This window comes from Urocitellus parryii, chromosome 11 (genome assembly GCF_045843805.1).
Source record: "Urocitellus parryii isolate mUroPar1 chromosome 11, mUroPar1.hap1, whole genome shotgun sequence".
Classification (NCBI taxonomy): domain Eukaryota; kingdom Metazoa; phylum Chordata; class Mammalia; order Rodentia; family Sciuridae; genus Urocitellus; species Urocitellus parryii.
The window spans coordinates 108,032,013-108,055,464 of NC_135541.1; the positions used below are offsets into that span (position 1 = coordinate 108,032,013).

At 43.7% G+C, this 23,452-nt stretch overlaps 1 protein-coding gene across 1 annotated transcript in view; it reads right to left on the reverse strand.

Moving 5' to 3' along the window:
* The window catches only part of Casq2 (calsequestrin 2), a 68,328-nt gene extending 45,580 nt beyond the window's left edge, over window positions 1-22,748 (reverse strand). The window contains exons 1-2 of the mRNA XM_026394126.2: window positions 22,330-22,748; window positions 611-695 (exon numbers count right to left, since the gene is read on the reverse strand). Coding sequence (XP_026249911.1) covers window positions 611-695; window positions 22,330-22,563 — 319 coding nt within the window. The 5' untranslated portion in view covers window positions 22,564-22,748. The remainder of the gene's footprint in view (window positions 1-610; window positions 696-22,329) is intronic.
* Window positions 22,749-23,452: the final 704 nt, after the last annotated feature.

A 23,452-nucleotide genomic window follows, 5' to 3' on the forward strand; every position in this document is an offset into this window, starting at 1 on the left:
TGTGGCTGTTTGGAAACGAGAGGAGTTACCTATATCCTCTCTCCTTGGGATTGTAGAGTGAGAATCTTAAAGGGCACTTGCACTTAAGCATGACATATTGACATGAGAGATTATAGCTCCCACCTTGTAGTCACTTAACCGTACCTCCCCTAAATCCTCCTCCTCATCCTTGGTGATAATGTCCAGCTGGGGCTTGTCCTTAAATTTAGAAACCCCTGGGGCCCTGGAGTCACAGCCATCAATAGTATCTTTTGCTGGCTGCTTTAGCCAAGAGGCAAGAAAATAGTAGCGATGGAATAAGAGAGCTGTAGCTTTCTCCAAGAGAGGGTGGAGAAGCCTTCAGCTGTTTTAGGAGCTAGAAATAAAGGCTGGAGTCTTTAGAGTCAGTTTCTAAACCAGAAACCTTCTGTTAAACTGATAACAAAGATGCATTCAATGATTAATATGATGAGATTTAGTTTAGGCATAGATTTCCATGAGTTATGCAAGATCATTTTACATGTATTTAAAAATAGTCCAAGTTAGCATGTAAGGATAAATGCAACTATACTTTTTTTTTAATAGAATACACCTTTGTCTCTTCCTCATATATCTCAAAAATCACACTTACCCAGTTTCTTGGCAAGCTTGGCTTCTTTCTTGGCATCCACCATCACAAAGCCTATATCCTTATGTTCCAGGACCTGGGCCACAAGCTAAGGGACAAATAAGAGGATAAGTGGGCTAAGGGAAGAGAGACGGTAGAAAATACCCCAGGATAATACTTCAACATGTTGACAGGAGGGTTCTCCTCCAGACTTCTGCTATTCGGACCTATTTGAGCAGCGAAGGGACTCGATACTTGTCCCCGGGGAGGATGAGTCCGCAAAATGTTGAGAATCAAAGGCAGAAAATGAGAGGAACAGACCTATGATATAAGATTTGGGAGACTGTAACCACTGTCAGATACCCTTTTGTGTCATCAAGGTAGATACATTTTGAATTGGAAGAGAGGAGAATTAGAAAGGAAACAGAGTAACTGTACCCCCATGGATATCTGTTAAGGGGCCCTGAGCCCTTCCCCAGCTGCCAAATGAACCCAGGCAGGGGGATCATCAGCCCCAAAGATGAGGAGGTACAGCAATGAACTAGATGGACAGGTGGCTGGAAACTGCTCTGGGTAGACACCAGCACAGAAGACGACACCAAGTGCAGGACTGGCATAGAGTTAATCTTCCTGAACCATAGACATAAGTATTGTGGGAGATCAACTGACCAAGATCTAATTCTTGGCATCTAACTAAAATGGGGGTAGAATTGAGGTGAAGTTACCAGAGAGATCATGAAATACCAATACTATTTTCTTTTTGTGGTGGTGTTGGGAATTGAACCCAGGATCATGCGCATGACAGGCAAGTGCTGTACTACTGAGCTTCACCCTCCCCTCCCCCCGCCCCCGCAGGTCTTGACACTACTTTTTTAAAGGTAAGCTTAAAAAAAAGTCATTGATTAATATGCAATTGTAAGAAATAATGCAAAGAAATCTCTCATTCATTTTATCCAGTTTTCCCCTATAGTAAGATCTTATGAAACTGAGGTACAATCACACAACCTGGATTGAACATGGTTACAGTGAAGATATAGAACATTTCCATCACCATAAGGACCTCTCTGTTGTCCTTCATAGTCATATCCACTGGCCCCTGCCCCATCTCCTGTTTAGCCCCTGGAAACCACTAATTAATCTGTTCTGCTCTTCTATAATTTTGTCATTTTCAAGAATGTTATGTAAATGAAATCGTAGAATACCTAAAGAGATTGTCTTCTTTCACTCAGCGTAGTTATCTAGAGGTTCGTATTGCTGCATGTATCAACAAGTTGTTGAGGAGAAATCCATGGTGTATGGGAACATTGTGTTTAACCATTCACCCACGGAAGCTAGTCTGCATTTTTTCCAGTTATTGACTATTATTATATCGAAGAGAGTTGATATAAATATTTGTGTAAAGGTTTTTGAGTTAAATATTAGTTTTAAGTTCTCTGGGATAAATGACTAGGAGTAGATAGCCTGCGTTACATGGTGGTTTCACGTCTAGTTTTTACTGGAACTCTCAGATCGCTTTCTGGAGTGCTATTCTCATGAGCAATGCGTGAGTGATTCAGCTCCACATCCTTGGTAGCAGTTGGCGGTGTCACTATTTGTTTTATATTAGTCATTCTGATATGTGTGTAGTGATATTTCGTTGTGGTTTTAATTTGCATTTTTCTAATAGCTTATGATTTTGAACATTTTTCTCCAATATGCTTATTCACCTTATGTATGCTGTCTTCTCTGAAATACCTGATCATGTGTTTTGCCCATTTTTGAATTGGTTTGTTTTTGGGCTTGCTTTTAGGGTTCTTAAATATTTGCTCTTTTTTTTTTTCCTGATAGGTGGTTTATCAATATCTTCTCCCACTTGTCTTTTTATCTTCTTCACCAGGATCTTTCACAGAAAGGCTTCAATTCTGCTGCATTTTGATCTATCTATGTTTCCACTTATAAGTTGGGCTTTGGGTGTTCTTGTCTTCTCCGCATATTAACCCTGGGGTGACAACTCACTCTCTATGTCCCTCTGCTCTGTGACTGCTCTTTCATTTCCCGTTTCATTCCCACGTCTTCTTTCACTGAGCCTGGCACCTCCTCCCTGGAGTTTCCTCTCCTGAGTTTCCTTAGGTCTTTCCTTACCTCTCTGTGCTTCCTTCCCTCACCTTCTCACCTGATCCCCACTCCTTTTCCTTATCTCTGGCTCCTAACCATTCCTTTCTCTCTAAGGTTAAGGTTGCATGACAGGGTGCAGAGAAGCACTCTGAAGAGCACCCTCCTGAAAGTGGAGGGAGGGATGGAGGGGCAGAGAACAAACGACATCCCTGCCCCTCATGTAGTTTTCTCTTCTGTCTTGGGTTTTGGCTGGGACCCTAGAAGCTTAGTATGAAAGGGCTCATGTCAGTCTCTTGCAGTGCCTAAACAGGTGCATTCTTTGTAAAGTCCCTGGGCTCTGTAGACTGCTGCATTGAATCTATCAAAGTTATTTTAATGGCTGATTTTCAATGTAAGTCACTCTGTCCTATTTAGTGCTGGAAGAAATCTCAACTTAAATATTCCTTTGTCTATCATTCAAAGCCTCTAATGATGAGACTTAAAGGCCTTCTGATATGGTAGGTTTCCTGTTTCCAGAGCATGAGCCTCTGACAGTGGTTCTTAAACTTCAGTGTGCATAAGAATCAGCTGGGGAACTGGTTAATAGGGGTTCCTGGGCCTTAGCACCAGAGAGTAAAGAACAGAGCTGGGCTGAGGTTCAGGAATTCACATTTATATCAACCACACTACCACACCCCAAGATTCTGATGCATCAGATCTTCAAACCACACTTGGAAAACATTTTTAACCTTGTTGGTTCATCCAAAAGTGATATGACATAGTGCTCTTTTATGTCACTGTACGAGTCCATGTTGGCTCCTTTGGCCTCTCTACTTTTGGTGCAGGAGATGAGTGGTACTAATAGGAAGAATGACATCCAAGAAGGAAAATAAATTAACTCTAAGAATACAACAAGGAATTGAACTCAGACTTCCCCTAGGTCCATGCTATCCACATTTTGTTTATTTTTAGGTAAATACAAATGTGTCTCTCTTAGGCATGCAGAACATGGTCTTCTAGTTACCGTGTTGATACTTCATGTGACTTCTGAGGCTATATGAGTAAGAGGTGCTATCTCAGATTAACTCAGTTCAGTTTTCCTGATTTCCTGGCAAACTAAGCCTGGCCAAACACTGTCCTGTGCTGTATAGATAGACAGAACAGACAATTAGAGATAGCCAGCAGGCCACATCAGCCGAGTCCTGCCCACCTCTTCCTCAGCACCCTGATGCACATACCATCTAGTGCCTCTGGTCACTCTCATCTCCCACCCTTACTAGGCCCAAAGCCTGTTCATTTGAGCTCATCACTGCCATCAGCCCTTGCAGCACCCTTCTTGGGCCTGAATTCAGTGTGGCCAGGGCTGGCAGCAACTGTAAAGTGCCTTGAGACTGGGTATAGAGAGTGGCTATGGTGAAAACCTGGGGCCTTCTGGATCCCTCAGGACCAGGGTCCCCTGTTGGACTGTTTGTCTCTCACACTGGGCTTGACCTTGTCTCCACCCTACTCCAGCCATAAGTCTCCAGCTTACTTCTCTCCTGCAATCCAGTCTCACCACACTCAGGTGACTGCCAACCCTGGCCACCCTTGGCTGCAAAGCTCAACTCTAAGCTCATCTTTCACCTCATTCTCTTTTCTGGAATTTCAATATCCCATCACAGGGACAGCACTTGGGTACCCAGTTTGTAATCGTTAGAGTTGGGTGGAAGTCTCTTCTGAATTGTGACTCTTTCCTCCCTGGGAGAGAGAGTCTGCTGTGTGCTTCTTTTATATCTTGCACAGTTTTCTGGAGACACTCAGCACACTTGTGGATAAATGGATGAGTGGAGCTGAGTGCTTCACAAGTTCAAAGGGCTTGTCAGCTAAAGGGGCAAGAAGCAATTTTTCACCAGAAACCATGACTAAGAGTTACTCTTTGAGTATGAGGAGAAGCAAAGGTACAGTCAATGTTTCCTAAATGCCCAGAAACCTGGAATACTCTCCAGTCATGATTGCAGTTTTCTTGGGTTAATTTGCAACTATTCGTCTGCTGGTTTTGTTTTTTGGCCTGTTGGTTACTTCTCAGTTTTACCTGATGGATCCAACCTAGAAAATGGGCTTGTCTACTGGTTGATAATGTGAAACACCTGAGCATTGGTACTGTGTTCAGTCCTTCCAAAAACATGAAGATTTGCTTTAACAATCCATAATTTTTTTAAGTACAAAAATGACTTTTCATAAAGTTCTGCATAAATAACATGCATCACAATAGTGAAGAAGGGGATGTTTGCAGTATATCCTTACTCCCTTATATTGTATTCTGTAAGTATTTATTGCTCCTCTGTAATGATGAGATCCAAGTAAATGTCATCTTTAAATGAATACCCCATGGGTCCCAGTGGTTAATAACACAGAACTTGGCATCAGAGACCTGAATTCTTTACTTGGTCAGAAGCCTTTGCTGTGACTCCACTGTCAATTTTGGACAATGGCAATATCTATTTCATAGGACTCTTTTGAAGACAAACGGAGATAATGCAGGTGAAGTTCTTGACACTCATCTTAACAATGCAGTAAGTTCTCAATGGATGCTACATTTCCTTCTAAATATTATGGCAACTGGATAAGGTTCTGGATCTTGTGCTAATTCAAAACTACCAAAGTCTAAATTATCAGAATGGAAAGAGAGTCACACTCATCAACTGGGGACCCACTATGTTCCAGGGAGTTTACAAAACAAAAATGTGTAAGGTGTAAGACACATGTCAGTTGTGAGGATCTTGTGATTTAACAAGGGATGAAGGTAAGGCATGAGGTCAGAAAATAAGGGATACGGAGATAAGGAGGTCAAATCACACAGGGTCTAGAGGGCTGTGATAAGTATTGTGGATTTGATTTCCACGCTCTCAGGGTGGATCTAAAATCCCCCCAAAGGTCCTGCCTGGTGGAGCTGACCACTGCACCAGCCTCGTTGGGAGCAGGGGACACTCTCTATCTTACTTAATACACTCTTCTGCAGCTCCTCAAAATTGGAGCTCTTTCCTGCTTCTAGTCTTTGCATGGGATCACCTCATTCAGCTTTGCTCCCAAGCCCTAGGTCTGGTCACAGGCTCAGCTGCCCAAATTCATATTAAGTCACAAAAACACACTCTGCTTTAACATACGCCCTTCGCTCTTATCTAGAGGACTTCTGCACTACCACCCGGGCCCCGCCATTTCTTCAATTCCAGCCATCCTTGAAATCCACAGATAAGCCTCAGTTCCCCAAAAGGCATTCCCTGACTCCCATCTTCAATCGGGTGCTCTTTTTAGCCCTAACGGTGTCACTCTGGCCTTTCCCCCTGCAGCTCTTTCTCAGTTTGTAAGTACCCATTCGTTCATTGCCGTGATGGCCTATCAACTGTCCATGTTGAAGCCTAGTGAGCTGTATATCTGTGTCTGTCTTTCTCTCCATGCTCTCTCTAGCACTTAGGATAGTATTGGAATGGAGCACATTAAAAAAACAAATAGTCATGAATGAATGAATGAATGAATGAATGAAAGGGGAAGTTTCATGGAAGGGCTGAGGCCAGTAAGATCTTGAGAGAAGAATGGGTGGCTGGGCAGAGGAGAGCAGCACAGGCATCCCAGGAAGAAGAAAGGACATAAGCAAAGGTTTGGAGATGGGACTGTGCAGGGGGCTGTAGGAGATCAGGCTGATTGACTCAGGTGGAGCAACTCAACTTTAGCAGAATATATTTGGGGGAACTGAAAGGAGTCCTGTGTTTAAGACATATTGGAAAAAAGCATGAGGACCCTGAATATTAAGGACTGGGAATTCTGATTGGGGAGTTGTCTGATTGAAAGAACCATATAACTCATTTGAAGGTGAATCTGAGGGCACAGACCAGACAGAGAGAAAGGGGAGAGGGAAGGAAGGTGGTCAGTTGGGAGGAGGATGCGATGATCTGACCAGGAGACGGCCCTGGTCTCAGACGAAGGCAGAGGCATGAGGAGAAGTAACTGGAGCAGGTGACGCTGTCGGTCAGACCTGATGGCTCCGCCTTGGCTTTGGAGAGAGAAAGGGATCTAGAACCAAGGGGAGGAGAAGGCAAGATGATGTCAGGGCCTCTAACCAGGGAATGGAGTCAAGGACAAACAGTGACAATTCGGATGCAGTGAGTTCGTGGTCACAGAGGTCCAGCCAAGAGCTGGGGGTGTCAGCTAGGAAGGGAGGGAGGCCCCAAACAGATCTGTGGAAGTCAGAGCTGGAGGCATGAGGCCGGCGACGTCTTTGGAAGGCAAGTGCATGAGAAAGCCACAGGATCGAGGGCCTGCCATCTTGAAGGCCAACACACACGAAGAAGAGCCTGCCCGGGAGCAAGAGAGGAGCTTTGGGGAAGCTGGAGGAGGCAGGGATCACTGTGCCCCCATGACTCCAACGTCACGAAGGAGCCAGTAGTCGTGTCACATGTCAGGCCGACCAGGAGGCATGGGACCCCCCATGAGGTGACTCCTTTCAGGACTGGTAAGTCATGGGTGACCTTGTAGAGAAGGGCTGGGACCAAAGCCAAAGCACAGGGAGCTAAGCAGTCAAGTGGGTGGCAAGGACAGGCTAGAGCAGGTGTGGGTCACTTGTTCAAGAAGTCTGCCCAGGAAGGGAGGGGGGAACACACATGGCTCCCTGTGCTGCCCGACTGTCCCCTGGACCTCAGAGGACAGCACATCCAATATGCCCATGTCTTCCAAGTCCAGTCCCTTCATGGAATTTATCAGCCCTAATCCGGGGAGAGGGAGAATGAATCCAGGGAGGAAGAAAGTGACATTTGTACCACTTGCCAAGATTGGCCTTTGTAGAAAAGACTAATTTCCCTCCTGATTAGAGGGGAGGTGAGAGAGGGATGGAGCTGCAAAGAAAGAGGAGGACGTCCCTTACTCCAGGCAGGTGGGTGGGGATTACTTTCTATAGAGGCAAGAATCTGAAAATAAAAATAAAAAATCAAGAACTGAGATGCCTGAGGGGGAAATATCACAGATCTCTGCTCCAAGTGAATGTCCCCCAGGCCAGTCATTAAAAATACTCTGGCTGCCATCCTGCTCTTTCCACGGAAGCCAAGAGCCAAATGGCTGTTTTTACCCACTGTCCCTGATACCATCTGGCAACATGTCAAACTTTTCAACAACTGTGTGCCCTCCTCTGAAACCAGAGAGCTGACGTTTATCTCCGGTAATCTCCTGTCACTGGCGGCTGCCCTCACATTGGACCTGGGCTATGTATAGCTGGCTGGGCAGTTGGCACGTGATGGGTCCAGAAGGAGTCTGGTTGAGGGAAGACAGCAGCTATTTTATGAGAATCAAGACTATAGAGGTTTCTCAGGGATGGAATAAGTGGTCCCTCAAAGAGCTTTTGGGGAGGGGGAGGATGTGGCTTGTTTTTATTAGCACTTTTGGGACCATCACCTTGACCTACACCTAGGGAGGGACCCGAGTGCTTATGCTGTGTGCTTATGGCACCCACCAGACTGAGAGGCAGTAAAACAGCCACAATGAAAATAGAATTTGTTAGGTGTTCACTGTGCCAGCAACTGCCCTGACTACCTTCCATGAATTATCTTTTTGAAGTTTCACAAAATTCTCCTGTGGTAGAGGTTTGCAGTTGAGGAAATAGAGGCACAGAGCTTAATCAACATGCTCCAGACCCACAGAGCCCTCACCCACCCTGGGATTTCAACCTGGACACTAGCCCCAGAGCCCAGGCTTTTGACTGTGACATCTACTCTGTGTGAGGTCCTCCAAGGCACCTGACCCAAACCCTGCCTCTCCTGTGTATCAGCTGTGAGACTGAAAAGGTTACAACTTCTCTGGCCTTCAATTTTCTAAAAAGAAAGAAAGAAAGAAAGAGAGAGAGAGAAAGAGAGGAAGGAAGGAAGGAAGGAAGGAAGGAAGGAAGGAAGGAAGGAAGGAAGGAAGGAAGGGAGGGAGGGAGGGAGGGAGGGAGGGAGGGAGGAAGAGAGAAAGAAAAAAGAGAGAAAGAAAGAGAAAGAAAGAAAGAAAGGGAGGGAGGGAGGGAGGGAGGGAGAGAGAAAGAGAGAAAGAAAAAAGAGAGAAAGAAAGAGAGAAAGAAGAAAGAAAGAAAGAAAGAAAGAAAGAAAGAAAGAAAGAAAGAAAGAAAGAAAGAAAGAAAGAAAGAAAGAAAGAAATCTAATGCTTGCAGGAGTAACACGTATGCCAGTGTTTAATGAACGTTTATTCCCTATAAATTCATTACAGGGCCGATCCCATTTTGCTAAGCCTATGGTTCTCAAACACAAGTGAGTGCACATCAGCATTTCCAGGAAGGAAGGCTGATAACAACCCGGAGTGGTCTACCCCGGAGGTCTGATCCAGCAGGTCTTGGACAAAACCCAAGTTGAATGCATTTCTGACCAGGTCCCAGGTATTGGATGCACCTGGCCCTGGGAACATAGGCGAAGAACCTCGGCTCTACTGTCTCAACATGCAATCATAACCTTTGATTGTGTAGCAGTTTGTGATGTCCAAATGGACAGACTGTCCCTGGGACCAGGGGTTTTGTTTGGGTTTTTAATTTTATACTAACAATACTGTTGCATGGGATTTAAAAAAAAATTAATCTGATCCCCAAGACTATCAAAAATGAAACCACAAAACACCTAAGATAATATTTTATCTTAGGACTGGGGGTATAGCCCGGTGATAGAGCATTTGCCTATCATGAGCAAGGCCCTGGGATCCATCCTCAGTACTGCAAAGACATAAAATAAATAAAATTTAAAGATTGATTTGACAGACATGGGGCTAGTCCATGTCCTTTTCCAATTTTTCTCAGCAGAGGTCTATGCTCAAAAGCCTTTTAAAATGAAGTCCTGCAGCTTGAATCCCAACATGCCCAGGAAATGCCCTCTCCCACGCAGGATTTAGTAACTTTCTGGAGGCAGAGAGAACTCATCCCTTTTTAGATTAAGCTTTCATAGTTGGTGTCTTTGTTAAAAGGGAGGTGGGGTGGATTCTTTATGGAGAGATCGCCTAAATGTTAAAATAATGGCCAGATGAAGGAAACCTTGACTTTTCTCTCCCATTGTGCACATTAATAAAGCAGACGAGGGGCCTGTTACTGCTTGGCTGAATTTTACAAAATGTCTGCTGGTGTTCATTTTGATAGCATCTGCTAACGCCAGCAGACATCATGGATAACTAACGTGCACAGAGAGCTGTAGGATTCAGGGGCTCAAACATCCATGATGAGTTCAAGATCAGCCCTCCACTGAGCCCCAAGCCTGTGACGTCACTTTACACATGCCAAACACCTCTTATCATCATAAGATGTCCTAGGAGGAAGGAACATATTGTGGTTTATATTTTGCAAAACAAACCAAACAAGAACAAACACAGTCTCGGGGAGTTACGTGACCTGCCTGCAGCCACACAGCCAGCACAAAGACTCAAACCAAGGAGGGTCTGAACCTTCAAGCCTGGGCTTCCTACACTGCTTGGTGCTGTCAGTGGTTGTTGATTTATGTGTTGTAATCACTTTTTCCTGAATTCAGGGAAAGATCTCATTTCCTTCATAGAGAAATTGGGGGGGTTTTGGTCACGCTCACCGATGGTTTGATATCCTGAGCCAGAGTGTGTGTGTGTGTGTCAGTGTGAGGCAGAGGCAGGTGAGCGTGTAAGGGCCGACCTGTTGGCTCCCTTGGCCCACCCAGCACACAGCAGATGGGGAGGAGAGGCCTGCCTGGCTTGGGGTACTCGGCAGCAGGAGGGAGCTCCTGGAACCAGGCACCTCGGGCACACAGAAGCGGCCCTGGCTTCCCTACCCACAGCACTGCAAGATGGCACACTGGCCATCTTCCCATGTGGCTGTCCAAACAGAAACTGCTATCTGGGTAATTCTGGCCTACTGCTTTCAATTCATAAACTAGGGAAGTCTCAGAGGCTACTTTAGACATGCTCAATACTTCAGGGGGATGGCTTTCTAGGTGGAACAAGTCATTTTTAGATAAGCACTAAGTCATTTACACTCCTCACTAGCCTATACAGCACAGACAGCAAGAGAGGAGGCCAGTTGGTTTAAAGAAAACTCTTGTGATTCTAAAACTGATTTCTACCTTACTTTTGATGGGAGTACTTTATATTACAAAATAAAACTTACCGTTATCTCCATGATGATGACTTTCTTGAGACCTTGTGTCCCCATCTAAAAATGGGTAACTCTGGCAGAGGTCTACCTCAGAAATATGATGACTAGTTACCCTCTTTGGTCTTGAGTAGTAATGGGCATTTCCCAGGGTGGAGTAATGAGAATGTTCCAGTGGTCTAAACACTTAATGCATCAACAGTGTGTCTTCTATTTTGTAGAATCTTTATTCCTTATTAATTCTATACCTAGGAGGAAGAACTTAACTACAGTCAACTCAATCCATGCCCTTATAACAGCACTTCTTGTTGGTTCACCATCTCACTCCAAACATTAGTTGCCTTACTTCACAGTGTCCAGCAAAATGCTCCTCTAATAGCTCCACAGCTCTGGGACTTTACCACGAACTGCAGTTTAAAAGTGAGTCTCTCCTGGGACAGCATGGGCTCCACATGAGGATTCGTTCTCAAAGCCAAACCAAAATAAGCCTGACCTCATCTGATTTTTCAGAGTGGAGCAGGTGTGAGTTTCAAGAGTGCCATCTTTGGGGGCAGTGAGCAGTTGGAAAAAATATCCAAATCCTGTGTGTGTTGCTATTCTCTGCCCAGTATTCCCACATCTCTCCATCTGTAGATCTACTTGACTCCAGCAACTTTGTTTTGCCTTGAGGTTTGGAAAAGCAATCACTGGGACATTTGCCAGTGCTAAATAGGTTCAGAATACAGGTCAGCCCTACAGAGCCTAGAAGTTTCTGCCCATGTGTATTTATGTCTATATATGTATATGTGTGTGTGTGAATGAATATGCATATATCTGTGGTGTGTGTGTGTGTGTGTGTGTGTGTGTGTGTGTGTGTGTGTGTATTCCCTAGTTGACAAAATTCTGTTTTACCCACTGTTACAATTTGGTTCTATAATGTCTCCCAAAGTTTCATGAGTTAAAGGGTTGGTTGCAAGCCTGTGATACTATTAGGATGTGGTAGAAACAGAGGAAGTGAAGCCTAGTAGAAAGAATTTAGTCATTGTGGTCAAGGTCATTGTGGCATGACCTTGAAGGGGATATTGGTACTCCTGTCCCCTTCTTCTATCTTTTTGCTTTCTGATCACCATGAGACCAACAGCTTTGCTCCACCATGCACTCTTGACTAGGGTGTTCTTTCTCACCACAGGCTTAAAGTGATGGGTCCAAGTAGCCATGGACTGAAATCTTTGAAACTATGAGCCAAAATAAACATTTCCTCCTTTTAAGTTAATTTTCTCAGGTATTTTGTCATAGCAACAAAATAATGTCTAACACACCCATATTTCATTAAGCTTAAGCAAGTGTTTCACACAGGTCCCTGGATCTGATAAATTCAAACTCCTCATTATTGTACTCAATACTTTTAAAAAATTTTATGTAACAATTTTAAAAAGAGATCAGGAGGGCTGGGGATGTGGCTCAAGTGATAGTGCGCTCACCTGGAATGCGCAGGGCACTGGGTTCGATTCTCAGCAACACATAAAAATAAAATAAAGATATTGTGTCCACTGAAAAAACTAAAAAATATTTTTAAAAAATTCTCTCTCTCTCTCTCTTAAAAAAAGATCAGGAAACATATATTTCCAGTTTAGGTGATGTATTTATAATTCCTTGCCTTTCCTTCTCTCTCCTAGCATTTATCTAGGCAACATTTATTAAATTCCAAGCAAGTGCTAAGTATTTGTCCATTTAATCTCGCTAGTCATTTAGGCTCCACACAGAGTTAATGAAGTTGTACAATTTAACCTTGCTAAGTGTGGGTGAAAATCCAGAGTATAAAGATACTTGCCCTTTCCTAAGTTGTTACTGCTTATGAACATGAAGGTATTCCTATCAGCTTGTGCCTTGCTGTAGCAGAAGGCACATGCTATTTAGAACCAAAGAGGTATATGTTAAAATCCTGATTCATGTTCTGCTATTTTGTAAATTTGCAATTTGGGGCAATTTTTATTCAATTCTCTTGTTCATTTCTCTGTAATATGTTATAAGAAAGAAGTAAAATATGTAAGTACCAGCTTGGGCCTGGTTTATGATAAGTGAATGATAGGTGCTCCCTCCCTTCTCCTTCTTCCCCTTCAGTTCATTCAACATTGGATCAAAAATACTATTCAATACCCACTGAGTCAGACCCTGATCTAGGTGCTTGGGTACAACAACAATTAGAACAAAGTCCTTACCTTTGTGGATTTTTTACATTCTACGGGGCATGTCAGACAATGTGCAATATGTCACCCAAGTACTATGGAGACAGATAAAGCAGGATAGAGGAGGAAAACCGAGTCTTGGAGAGTGTAATTTATATAGGTGGTCAGGGAGATAACCTCTTTGATAAGCTGACATTTAAGCATAGACCTAAAGGAAGTGACATCTTATCGTCAATAAAAGAGGACCATCTTAGATATTGGGCACATGCCATCTGCATCTTTCAAAGTAAGATGAATATTTGATGAATAAAGGCAAACATGAATATTTCCATTTGGGCTTCCACAGGTCTTAGCTTCACATTATAGAACACTCACCAGTTTGTTCTGAGAAACCTTCCTGTAGGTTCCCATTAAACATCTTCATATCCCACATCCATATGCCTCCAAGATTTTCAGTTTCCATCTCTTTTGTGAAAAGGGATAATGGGACTCAGCAATCCAATAGATGTTTGTCTTCCCTTTTCTAAGGTAAATCCTGGACTCACTGAGACTTAGAAGGGCACTTTCTGATTTGGTCTTAGAAAAACCAGGAAATTCAATAGGAAAGCTCTCAAAGAGCAAAAGATTTCTCAAGTACCCAGATCATTTCCTTTTAAGCAGGCTCAACATACAAAGTTCTAACTGTGTGACTGTAGAATCAGTGGGAGAACCCTGGGAGGTCTGGCCGAGTCCCAGAATAAAGCTGAATCCCTGTAATCTCAGACCCCATTTATTATCTCAGCCTTCCTTTAAATCAGAGGAATGATGACAGGTCTTAATATCACTCAGGAGAGTCAAAAGACCAAAGGTCCAACAGGTGCAACATGATCCAGTCATCTGAAAAAAGTCTTTCCAACCCTGTAGATCTATATAGTGCTTTGCAAATTGGAATGGACCTCGTCATCTAGGGAACCCATTTAAATGTAATGCTGATTCTGGGATGAGACCTGGGGTTCTTCATTTTTAGCATGTTCTCAGGCAATGTCACTACGATTGGCCTGAGGACTATATTTTCAGCACCGAGGCTCAAGTGGTCCTTAAACTTGGCCATACATTAGAATCACCCAGGGAGTTTTAAAATTATAGTGTCTGGCATCACTCCTTGTGCAGTTAAAGCAGCGTCTAGGGGGGAATAAGGTCCAGGAATCAGTATTTTTAAAAACTCTTTAGGTGATCCCAGTATGCAAAGTTGAGAACTTCTGAAATTGGCCACGAACATGTTTGAAAGTTCAATGACAGATAAAGGAAAACCATATTTGATAAACACCAGCTATATTTCAAGTACTCAGGCATTCTACATAGATGAATTTCCTCAATAGCAATTGACACACACAAAAAAAATAGGAATGCCTAACTCTTGTACAGCTTCTTATAGTTTTAAATGACATTCTTATTCCTTGGCTTTCATTGAATTTTCTTAAATCATTGACATAAATGATATGGTTGATTTTATGCAGGAATATGAGGTCAGTCTTTTTGGCTTGCTGCATATCAAGTAAATGGGAGATAATTCAGGTCCTCTGACGTCCATTTGTCTGCTTTTCCCAATCACAGCTACCTGAGTTGAGGTTGGACACACAATGACAACCATGTTCAAGTACTCTAGAGAGTCCTGTCAATGATGCTGGGCTCATTGCAGATTGTGAAAAGGCCATAGTCACTCCCAGCGAAAGATTGGTTTGCACAGATATACAGATCAGTTAGGGACTGAGATTTGCACAAAGAAGGGAGCTTAGCTGTTAGGGACCCTCATAGCCTGAGAGCAGAGGTATCAGGAGACTCATCTAATAGCTGCAGAACCCAGAGGTCTACACTGCATGAGATTCTGATTCTGGATTCTGCTGTGGATGATGGAACCAGCTTCATCCTTCCTATAGGGCCTAATGAATCATCTGTGCTAAAAATTATTAGAAAGTACCCTGCATCCCAGCACGGGGAAATTAGTCCTAATGGTAATTCTTGCTATGGATAAGTTGTTTCCTGCCATCAACACCCAAGAGGCTGTAGTAGAGTGAATCTGTGAACGTTCTGACTGGATGACGGCAGAGTCCCCATAGCTTCTCTATGGTGAGCTAAAGTGGGACCTTCTTAAACAGGAAGAATAGGTGTCCCCACAGAGGGGACACTGAAAGGTAGCTCCAGACCTCAAACTCTAACTGCAGCCCATCGAGAAGCTGGTCGACCTTTTGTCTGACTATCAAGATGACATAGCTCTCTTTGTGCCAAGCCCCAGGCCTGTCAGTCCAATGCACCTTGCTCACCCCAAACAAATAAGCTTTGAATATTCACAATATAGAAAGTGTTGCTGGTTTATCATCCATAGGTTCACTCTTTCATTCATTGTATCATGCTAAGATTGTTGTGTATCTGCTGAGGGCAATGAATATTTGATGAATGAATGAATATTTCTATTCAGGATTCATAGTATGTATTTTCATGTTCCAAAGCACTAACTTGACTGAGGGAAAAAAACCCAGGACTTGCCTCAGTCCAATAAACGTTACCAGTTGGTCTATTTAGTTATTCCCCACCTGCCACATCCACTCCAAATACATACACTCAGTTAACAGCATCAACTTTAAATTTAATCTATGTGAGTTCAAAACAGAAAGCACCCAAATTATCTAAAACTGAGCTCTCAGATCTCCTTTCTCCTTTCCTTCTAGAGAACGTATATATAAAATGGTCATAATTTTTTTTTTCTATATAAGTGGGAAACCTGCCAGAAAAGCTTTTTTTTTTTTTCTTTTTCCTTTCTTTTTTCCTAGCAGAAGAGTGATGGAGAGAAAAGATATGGGCTTTGGAATCAAGGATAAGATCTATGTGAAGGGAGGGGGAGAAAAAGAAGTAAACAATTCCCCATTGCTGGTTTAGGTCATTGGCAGATGGTGTTCCCATTTCAGGAACTCTTGGAAACTCAGCCTGTGGGCGCCATGTTGCTTAAACACAGCCAGCTGGGACTCCTGACTGTTTCACATAACCAGTTCATTCACTCCATTGTACTTCTGCTTCTCAGGCATTTCCTTGATCCTCCTTGTGAACTTGATTAGGTTTGGGGGGTTGATGCTGTTTTGCTTCCCTTACTATTGAATTGCTTATGAGTTGAGGTTGCTCTCAGGAGGCTGACAATCTGGAGGGAGAAATCTTCACATGTGTCTCCAGGGGGAGAAGGAGTAAGTTAGACGGACTTAGAAGAGAAGTGAGCAGTCAAGTGGAATTACATCTCAAAGGGAGGGAGATGAAACCATGGCTGAAAGTGTAGAAGGGCTAATGTAATAAAGAGTGTTGACAAGGTTGCCACAGGCATCTGACCCAGGCTCAGCAAAGCCGTGGAGATCAGAAGGGATACTGAACACGGGGATCTTCAAGGGTCCGTGATCAGGCACAGGGCATTCCTCCTCTCTGGGGCTTAGCTGGCTGCTGTGTAAGCAAAATGGCGACTCGTGCCCATCTCAACTTGATGGAGTTAGGCTGGGTTGTGTTTCAAATCCTGACTGAAATGAGCCAGTATTTCTTAAGTCCCTTCTGTGTGGCAGAAGCTGTGCTCTTGCCATGCAACCCCACTCAGCCCTCACATCAACAGGATTATCTCCACTTTATAGATGATCTGAATGCTGAGGCTTCTTTCTTGGGCACGGAACCCAGGCCTGTCTGATTTAGAAGCCCAGGTTGGAATGCACCATCTCTCAAGCGTTTCAACCTGAGAGAAGACTGGTGATGTTGGGGGACTTTCTCTGGAGGTGTTTATAGGACATGATAGGAGCAGCAGCTTGCACAGCAGTTTCAAGGAGAAAGAAGAAGCAGAAAACAAAGCAAAAAGGAGGACGCCCGTTCACTGCTCATTTCTGGCTCCTGAGTCTCTGAGCCTCTTAATGCTACCAGGAGTTGGTTGCTGTAGTGTGAATAAACTTACTACCCTGGCTAAGGCTGCAGGAGACAGCGTTGAAAACAATTAGAAACTCCCTTTCTGAGTATTATTGATGCCCCAATAGAAAAACAGGGAAAAGGCATAGAAAAATGAATTAAATACAAAAATGGCAAATAATGATCTTACAAAATCAGGCTAGCTAGAAATCAAAGAAATGTTCATGAAAACAATAATGAAAATCTAAAAAGATAAAGATTTCTGAAACCCTGAAAATTGTGTCAGGATCCAAAAACAGGGAAGTGACATTTAAAGTGTGCATGGTAGCCGGGTAATCCCAGTGACTCTGGTGACTGACGCAGGAGAATCGCAAGTTCAAGACCAGTCTCAGCAACTCAGTGAGACCCTGTCTCAAAATAAAAAAAATAAAAAATAAAAAAGGGCTGGGGATGCAGCTCAGAGGTAAAGCACCCCTGGGTTCAATCTCCAGTACCAGAAAAAATAAAAATAAAATTTTTTAAAAGTATGCATAGTGATATGCTGGCATACTATATTAGCATTAACATTATGTGTACAAAGATCAAAAAACTAATGACATAGTCCCAATACAGGGAAATTTTAAATGTGGAAAATAAAACTGATATAATCCTAGTTCAAAAATGTATATTTATTCTTGAAAAATACCAGAAAGAAATCTATCAGAACGTTACTTTTAGTTCTCCTATGACTTCCTTTATTCTTTTCTACTATTCTACTTTTCTACTATCTCTACTATTCTTCTTTTTCTGAAATTTCTAAAGATCATATGCCATTTTTTCGATGAAGCAGGCCCAACCAGAAATTTGGCTTGCCAGGTGTGAAAGTCAAGGCCATATCTAGGAAGTTGGGGGTTCAAAACAATCCAAAAATGATTCCAAAGTTTCTTTTGAGTTCTGACTTTTCATGCACTCACTCAACAAGCAGGTGTAACACACCTGTATATAGAACTATATATCATGTACCAACCCTGGGACCTCAAACACTTGACCCTGGCCAGATCTGAAGGCAAAGTTTGAGTTTGGTGCCTCCTGGTGACATTTAACTTGCCCTTTTCCTGCTAAGCTTTTAATGACGATATAGTCTCTCCCTTCCTCTCTTCTTGTCAGACCTTGTCTTCAGGACAGAATTCAGATTCAGTCCTAGGGAGGTGTACGTGATTGCTAACATCCTAAAGGGCCGCCTCTCCCAGAAGGACTTGACAGGTAGGGCTAGAAATCTTATCTCAGAGAAGGAAAAAGCTAGCAGGTGGGAAAGCAGTTGAGAGTTGTTGGAATCTTTGCTCTCTCTGTCCTCTCCCCTGCCCAATAAATTCTTATTTCACAAAACCAGTTCTTCCCTATCATGCCTCCTGTACGTATCTCTCCCCTAAAAAAGACTGGGGCTCTTCCTCTTTCCTCTGCACTCCTGGAAAACCTTACTCAATAGGTCCCTCTTATCTATGTTTTCCAGTTCCACGATTTCACTTACCCCTGGATTCAGTTACTCCTGGCCCTCCACTGAGAACCCAGAATATTAAATTTAAAAAAAAAATCCATGAACAAACAGCAGATAAGTTTTAAATTGTGTGCCATTCTGAGTACAGTGATGAAATCTCGTGTCATTCTGCTCCATTCTATCCAGGATGTGAGACTCAATCCTTTGTTCAGTGTATCCATGTTGTATGGCTTACCTGCCCATTAGTTACTTGGTAGCCTTTTTAGTTATCAGGTCGACTGTTGTGGTAGCAATATCACAGTGCTTGTGTTCAAGTAATCCTTATCTCACTTAATAATGCCCCCAAGGTGCAAGATTAGTGATGCTGACAATTTTGATATATCAAACAACTGCCATAAACTGCTTCCTTTAAATAAAAAGGTGAAAGTTCTTTAGTTAATTAGAAAAGAAAAAAAAAGAGTAAGTACAGTACAATAAGATATTTTGAGAAAGAAAGACAGGCCACATTCACATAACTTTTATTATGGGGTATTGCCATAACTGTTCTATTTTATTATTAGTCGTTGTTGTTAATCTTTTAATGTGCCTGATCTACAAATTAAACTTTATCATAGGTATCCAGAGAGCTATGGAAAAAAAACATAGTCTATGTAAGTCTAGGTACCGTCTGCAATTTTAGGCATCCACTGGGGGTCTTTGGAATGTATCCTCACCAGTAAGGGGGGACTGCTCGAAATTGCTCTGTTGTTCTGGTGACCTACAACACTGCGGCCTTTTGTTTGCATGTCTTCTTCTGTATTAGACTGTGAGCCCATTGAGTTGTTTTCCCCTGTGTCCACAGCATCTACCCCAGGGCCCAGCATAGAGAACCTGCAGATGCACAAATAACGCAGCATTTCAAGGGCCCCTCCCTAGGCAGTGATCCCCTCCTCTGGGGGTGGAACTGTTTCTGGTCTTTTCCTTGGTGTGATGCTTTAGAGCAGTGGACAAATCATATATGTCTGACCATAGTAGCTTTGGATTTTTACCAGAACCAGATGGCCTTTCCATGATTAGTTATGAACATCTAATCCCTATATTTCAATCCCTAAACATTACTCAGTTGTTTCAAACTGGAGATGGCAGAATGAACCCAATTTAATAGGTTGGGGTTAATATTTTTTTTAAGTAAAATAGAACAGACTAAAAATCTAAAAGAATTTTTTAAAAATTCAAGGATGCCCCAAGTAAGGATAAGTATTGTCCCATGAAACTCAGGTTTCAGGTGTGTGTGTGTGTGTGTGTGTGTGTGTGTGTGTGTGATGTACTAAGTCACACCAGGTTACAATAACATCATGGGACGCGACCTTCCTACACCACTGGGAGGAAATGAGTCCCCCTCTGTTCTTTGGTGGCCATGCCACAGCCTACATCACACTGCCTTGTGGTCAGGGAGCTGAGGCCTCCTCTTGGCCCTCCACATGTTGAACAGACCCCACTCTGGAGCTGGAAGAATATCTTGCATAGTGTAAATCTGGGGTTTAGAGAATTAAGAAGACAAAAGAGTTGCTTTGACCAAGAAGAAAACTTAAAGCCTCATTCATATCCACCCTATCATTTCACCCATGGGATTTCTGGAGCCATTTTTGTCCTAGATTCTGAAAACCAGAACTGAGAACTGACAGGTACCTCCAGGAAGGCATGTCCTCCCCACACCATTGCAAGGGAGTAGGGCCACCTGCCTGCTTTGGGCTTTTGCATGAACTGGGGATCAGGGCTACGTGCTTCTAAAGGCGATGATGCGGGCGAGCTGAGCAACTCTGTTTAAGGCAGATGGCTGCGGGGGTGTCCAGCAGCTGCTTGCACTTTGTCTCATGGACTCCTGGAGTTGTGCCGTGTAGGGGTTAAGCCTACCTTTATGTGCACTAGCTGGGTGACATTGGGCAATTGGAAAATGGAAGCTGTGCCTCCATTTTCCTATCCGCAGAAGGGGACAGTAACTGTGTTCATTTCATACCTTTATTGTAAGATTAAATCAGTTAATGCATACAAAGTGCTTTGAACATCCCTACACACAGCAAGCAGTCCATGAATGTTAATTATTATTAACCTTCCCAAGGCCTGTATAAGAGTTATTCTTTTTTCCATATTTACCCGTAAGAAAATGAGGCTCCAAGAAATTAAGGAACCTTCCCTACGTCGTGTGCCTAACAGAGGCAAAGCCAGAACTTAAATCCAGAGCTCTGGCAGCAAGTTCCCCTAATCATGCCCTATTACTGCTCTAGGAGCCTAAGAAATCTCAGGCTAGCTCCTGTGCTGAACACCCCTTCATCTGTCTCTCCCAGGCCTGGCACCTGTGCAGGAAGATGTACTTTTGGATCAAAGGTGTCTGGAAGGATGGGGAGCCCAGAGAAAGCCCCTTCTCGTGATTTTGGATGGGGGCCCAGAACTTAACTCGTTGGGGAGGTACATACTTGGGGTATACACACACACACACACACACACATATATACACACACACATACATATGTTTAATTTAACATGATAGGGAATCACACATATAGTCATACACACATGTATATGTACACGCATGCAATTTAATATGATAGGGAATCAGAAAGGCATGCCATGGCTTGTGTGGCCACCTAAAGGTATTCGTTTCTAGGTCTAGGCTAACTGGACAGTGATGAGCATATACAGTAGAATCCTTATGGCTTGCCTCTCAGTAATTGAGCATGGCAGTTGGAGGTGGAGATGACAGTGTAAGTGCTGATTTCCTGGGCTCTGCAGCAGCCACCATCCCTGTCCTGTTCTTTTCCAGCCTGTGATTTTCCCGTTTCTGTAGTACAAAGAACCTAATCACCAGCCCTGCTTCCTCTTCCCTTGCAAACCAAAGAGAGAACTGAACTTGCACATTCAGCCCCCGGGGGTGGAGCCTGAGGGAAAATGCAATGGTAGTGATGGTAGTGGTGATATTTTTAAAACACCAGCGCTCTCTGATGACCAGGAGACACTTAGAATTCTGAAGGGCTTTATAAATCTTCCAAGTTATTTGGATGCATTTAGGGTAGTTTTGCTGAATTTTATTATAGTCAGTAACTTTTTTTTTTGTTTTGAGAATTTAAGCCCACATGGGTTCTCTGTGCTAATTCTGTTAATCAAGATATTTGATTAATCTGAGCTCTCTGACTGCACTGGCTAATCAACTGCAGAATTATCAAATAGCTCTTTCAACAGACTGGGGACTGGGGGGGGACACTTGGTGTCTTCTAGGATGCCTGACAGCCTGGGAGCTCTTAAAGGGTGAAAGTCTTTAGCTCTGCAGGGGTGCTGCAGGACAGTTGTTAGGGTCCTGGCAAAGGATTGGAAGCGGCCCCAGCGCCAGGTTACCAGCAGGCCACGTCATGCAGATAAAATAAGAAGTGACTTCAGCATCTGCCTTAAGCTCACACCAAGAACTTTCTGAGAAAGAAACAAGTCCCCATTAATGAACATGAGGCTCACACATCCACACTCTGTAGTGCTGCCTAAAAACGAATCAGAGAGAAAAACTATTTAGTGACATTCTCCATCTGACCCGGGAAGACAGGCAAGGTCGAATGAGTCTTCTTTCTGCAGGATCTAGGGGAGACTTGAGGGAGCAAAGAGTGGGGGATTGGCACGCCGAATGAAACCTACCAGCAGCCCCCCAATTTTTCAGCCAACAGTTTTAATAATAGTTTGAACATTCTTTTGGAAGAACAGTGGATGAGATAACAAGAATAAGAGAACCACGATGTGAAAACTTTAGATCAGACCAGTGTGGTGCCACAGGCTCAGTCCCCTCCACTTTGAGAGTTTAGACCCATCCCTCCTTGTTCACACCCCCGCCCCTGCCCTGCTTTGCAGCAAGGACATCTTCACTTTATAGGATACAAAAAAAAAAGCAATAGATTTCAGTATCCGTTCCCTGTACCCTCCTTCCCACATCCCAAGCCCTGGATAGACGCCCCCACCCAGTTTACATCAGGGTGTTCCGCCCACCCTGTTGACTCACCTCCAGCACAATCTCCTTCAGTTGGAACTGTTTCTGTGCCACTTTATCTGAAGACACTGGCTCATGGTAGTAGAGGCAGAGCAGGTCGTATTTCTTCAAAATCTGCTTGAAGTTCTTCTCAGAAAGGCTCACCACCCGGTCCTTGCCATCATAGGTGGGGAAGTTAAGCCCCTCTTCTGCCCTGCAGGAGGACAGTAGATAGACCCCCACAACAAGCAGGTGAGTTCTCTTCATTGGGAAGAGTTTTGTTTCTGCTTCCCCAAAATATTGTGTGCCGGAGAAAGGATGGAAAACTCTTGAAGGCTTTGGTGAGCCAAGTAGGGAGCAGAGAGAAGGTGATCTCTCCTGACCTCCTTGGGTCCCAGGAGCTGTGTAATCTTGGGCTCAGGACAAAGAGCCAAGACTCTTGCACACATGCGCATAAAGTAAGAGCCAGGCAGGGAGGCTGGGAGGCCAAGCCCCAGCCAGATACCTTACATAGCTCTGCCCACCCCTTGTCTCATTAGGAGCTCCATTTTTAGGATGCAGTTGTTTCAAGCTAAAAATAAATCATGCAATGAATAAAAAAGTTAGTTAGATAGGACACAGTTGAGGGATTCACTGATACAGTGTGTCAGCATAGTGGAGAGGCAGCAGGGCAGGAGAGAAGGAAGGAATTGCACGTGTGAAATAAGGAGGCTTGAAAAGCCCAAGAAGAGAGAGAGAAACTAGAGAGGGAGGAATTTAAAATAATAAGAGAGAGAAAGAAATAAGCGATGATGGTGCCAATAAGAAAATGGATATGCAAAATGAAAATGCCACTCACGTCATCGCCTTGCTGAGTTCCCCTGGAGGAGGATGCAGCCTGTCCTTTCCTGGCTGCGCTACAACTCTCACTGTAACACGGGAACCCAGCAGAGCCCAGAGGTGGAATCACATTCCATACCTGTTTTTGCAACTCTTCTTGGAAATCCAGCCCTGACCGTGCTCACTTGGCCTTCTCAGGCCCTAGGCCAGGGACATAGGGACACCCTTTCCCACCAGCCCTGCACGCACAGGGCTCCAGAGGCTCCGCACCTGTTTGGGGCCTCAGCTCCTTCCCTACTACCCTCCCCTAATGCTGAGTCCTGCCAATGCCAGGATA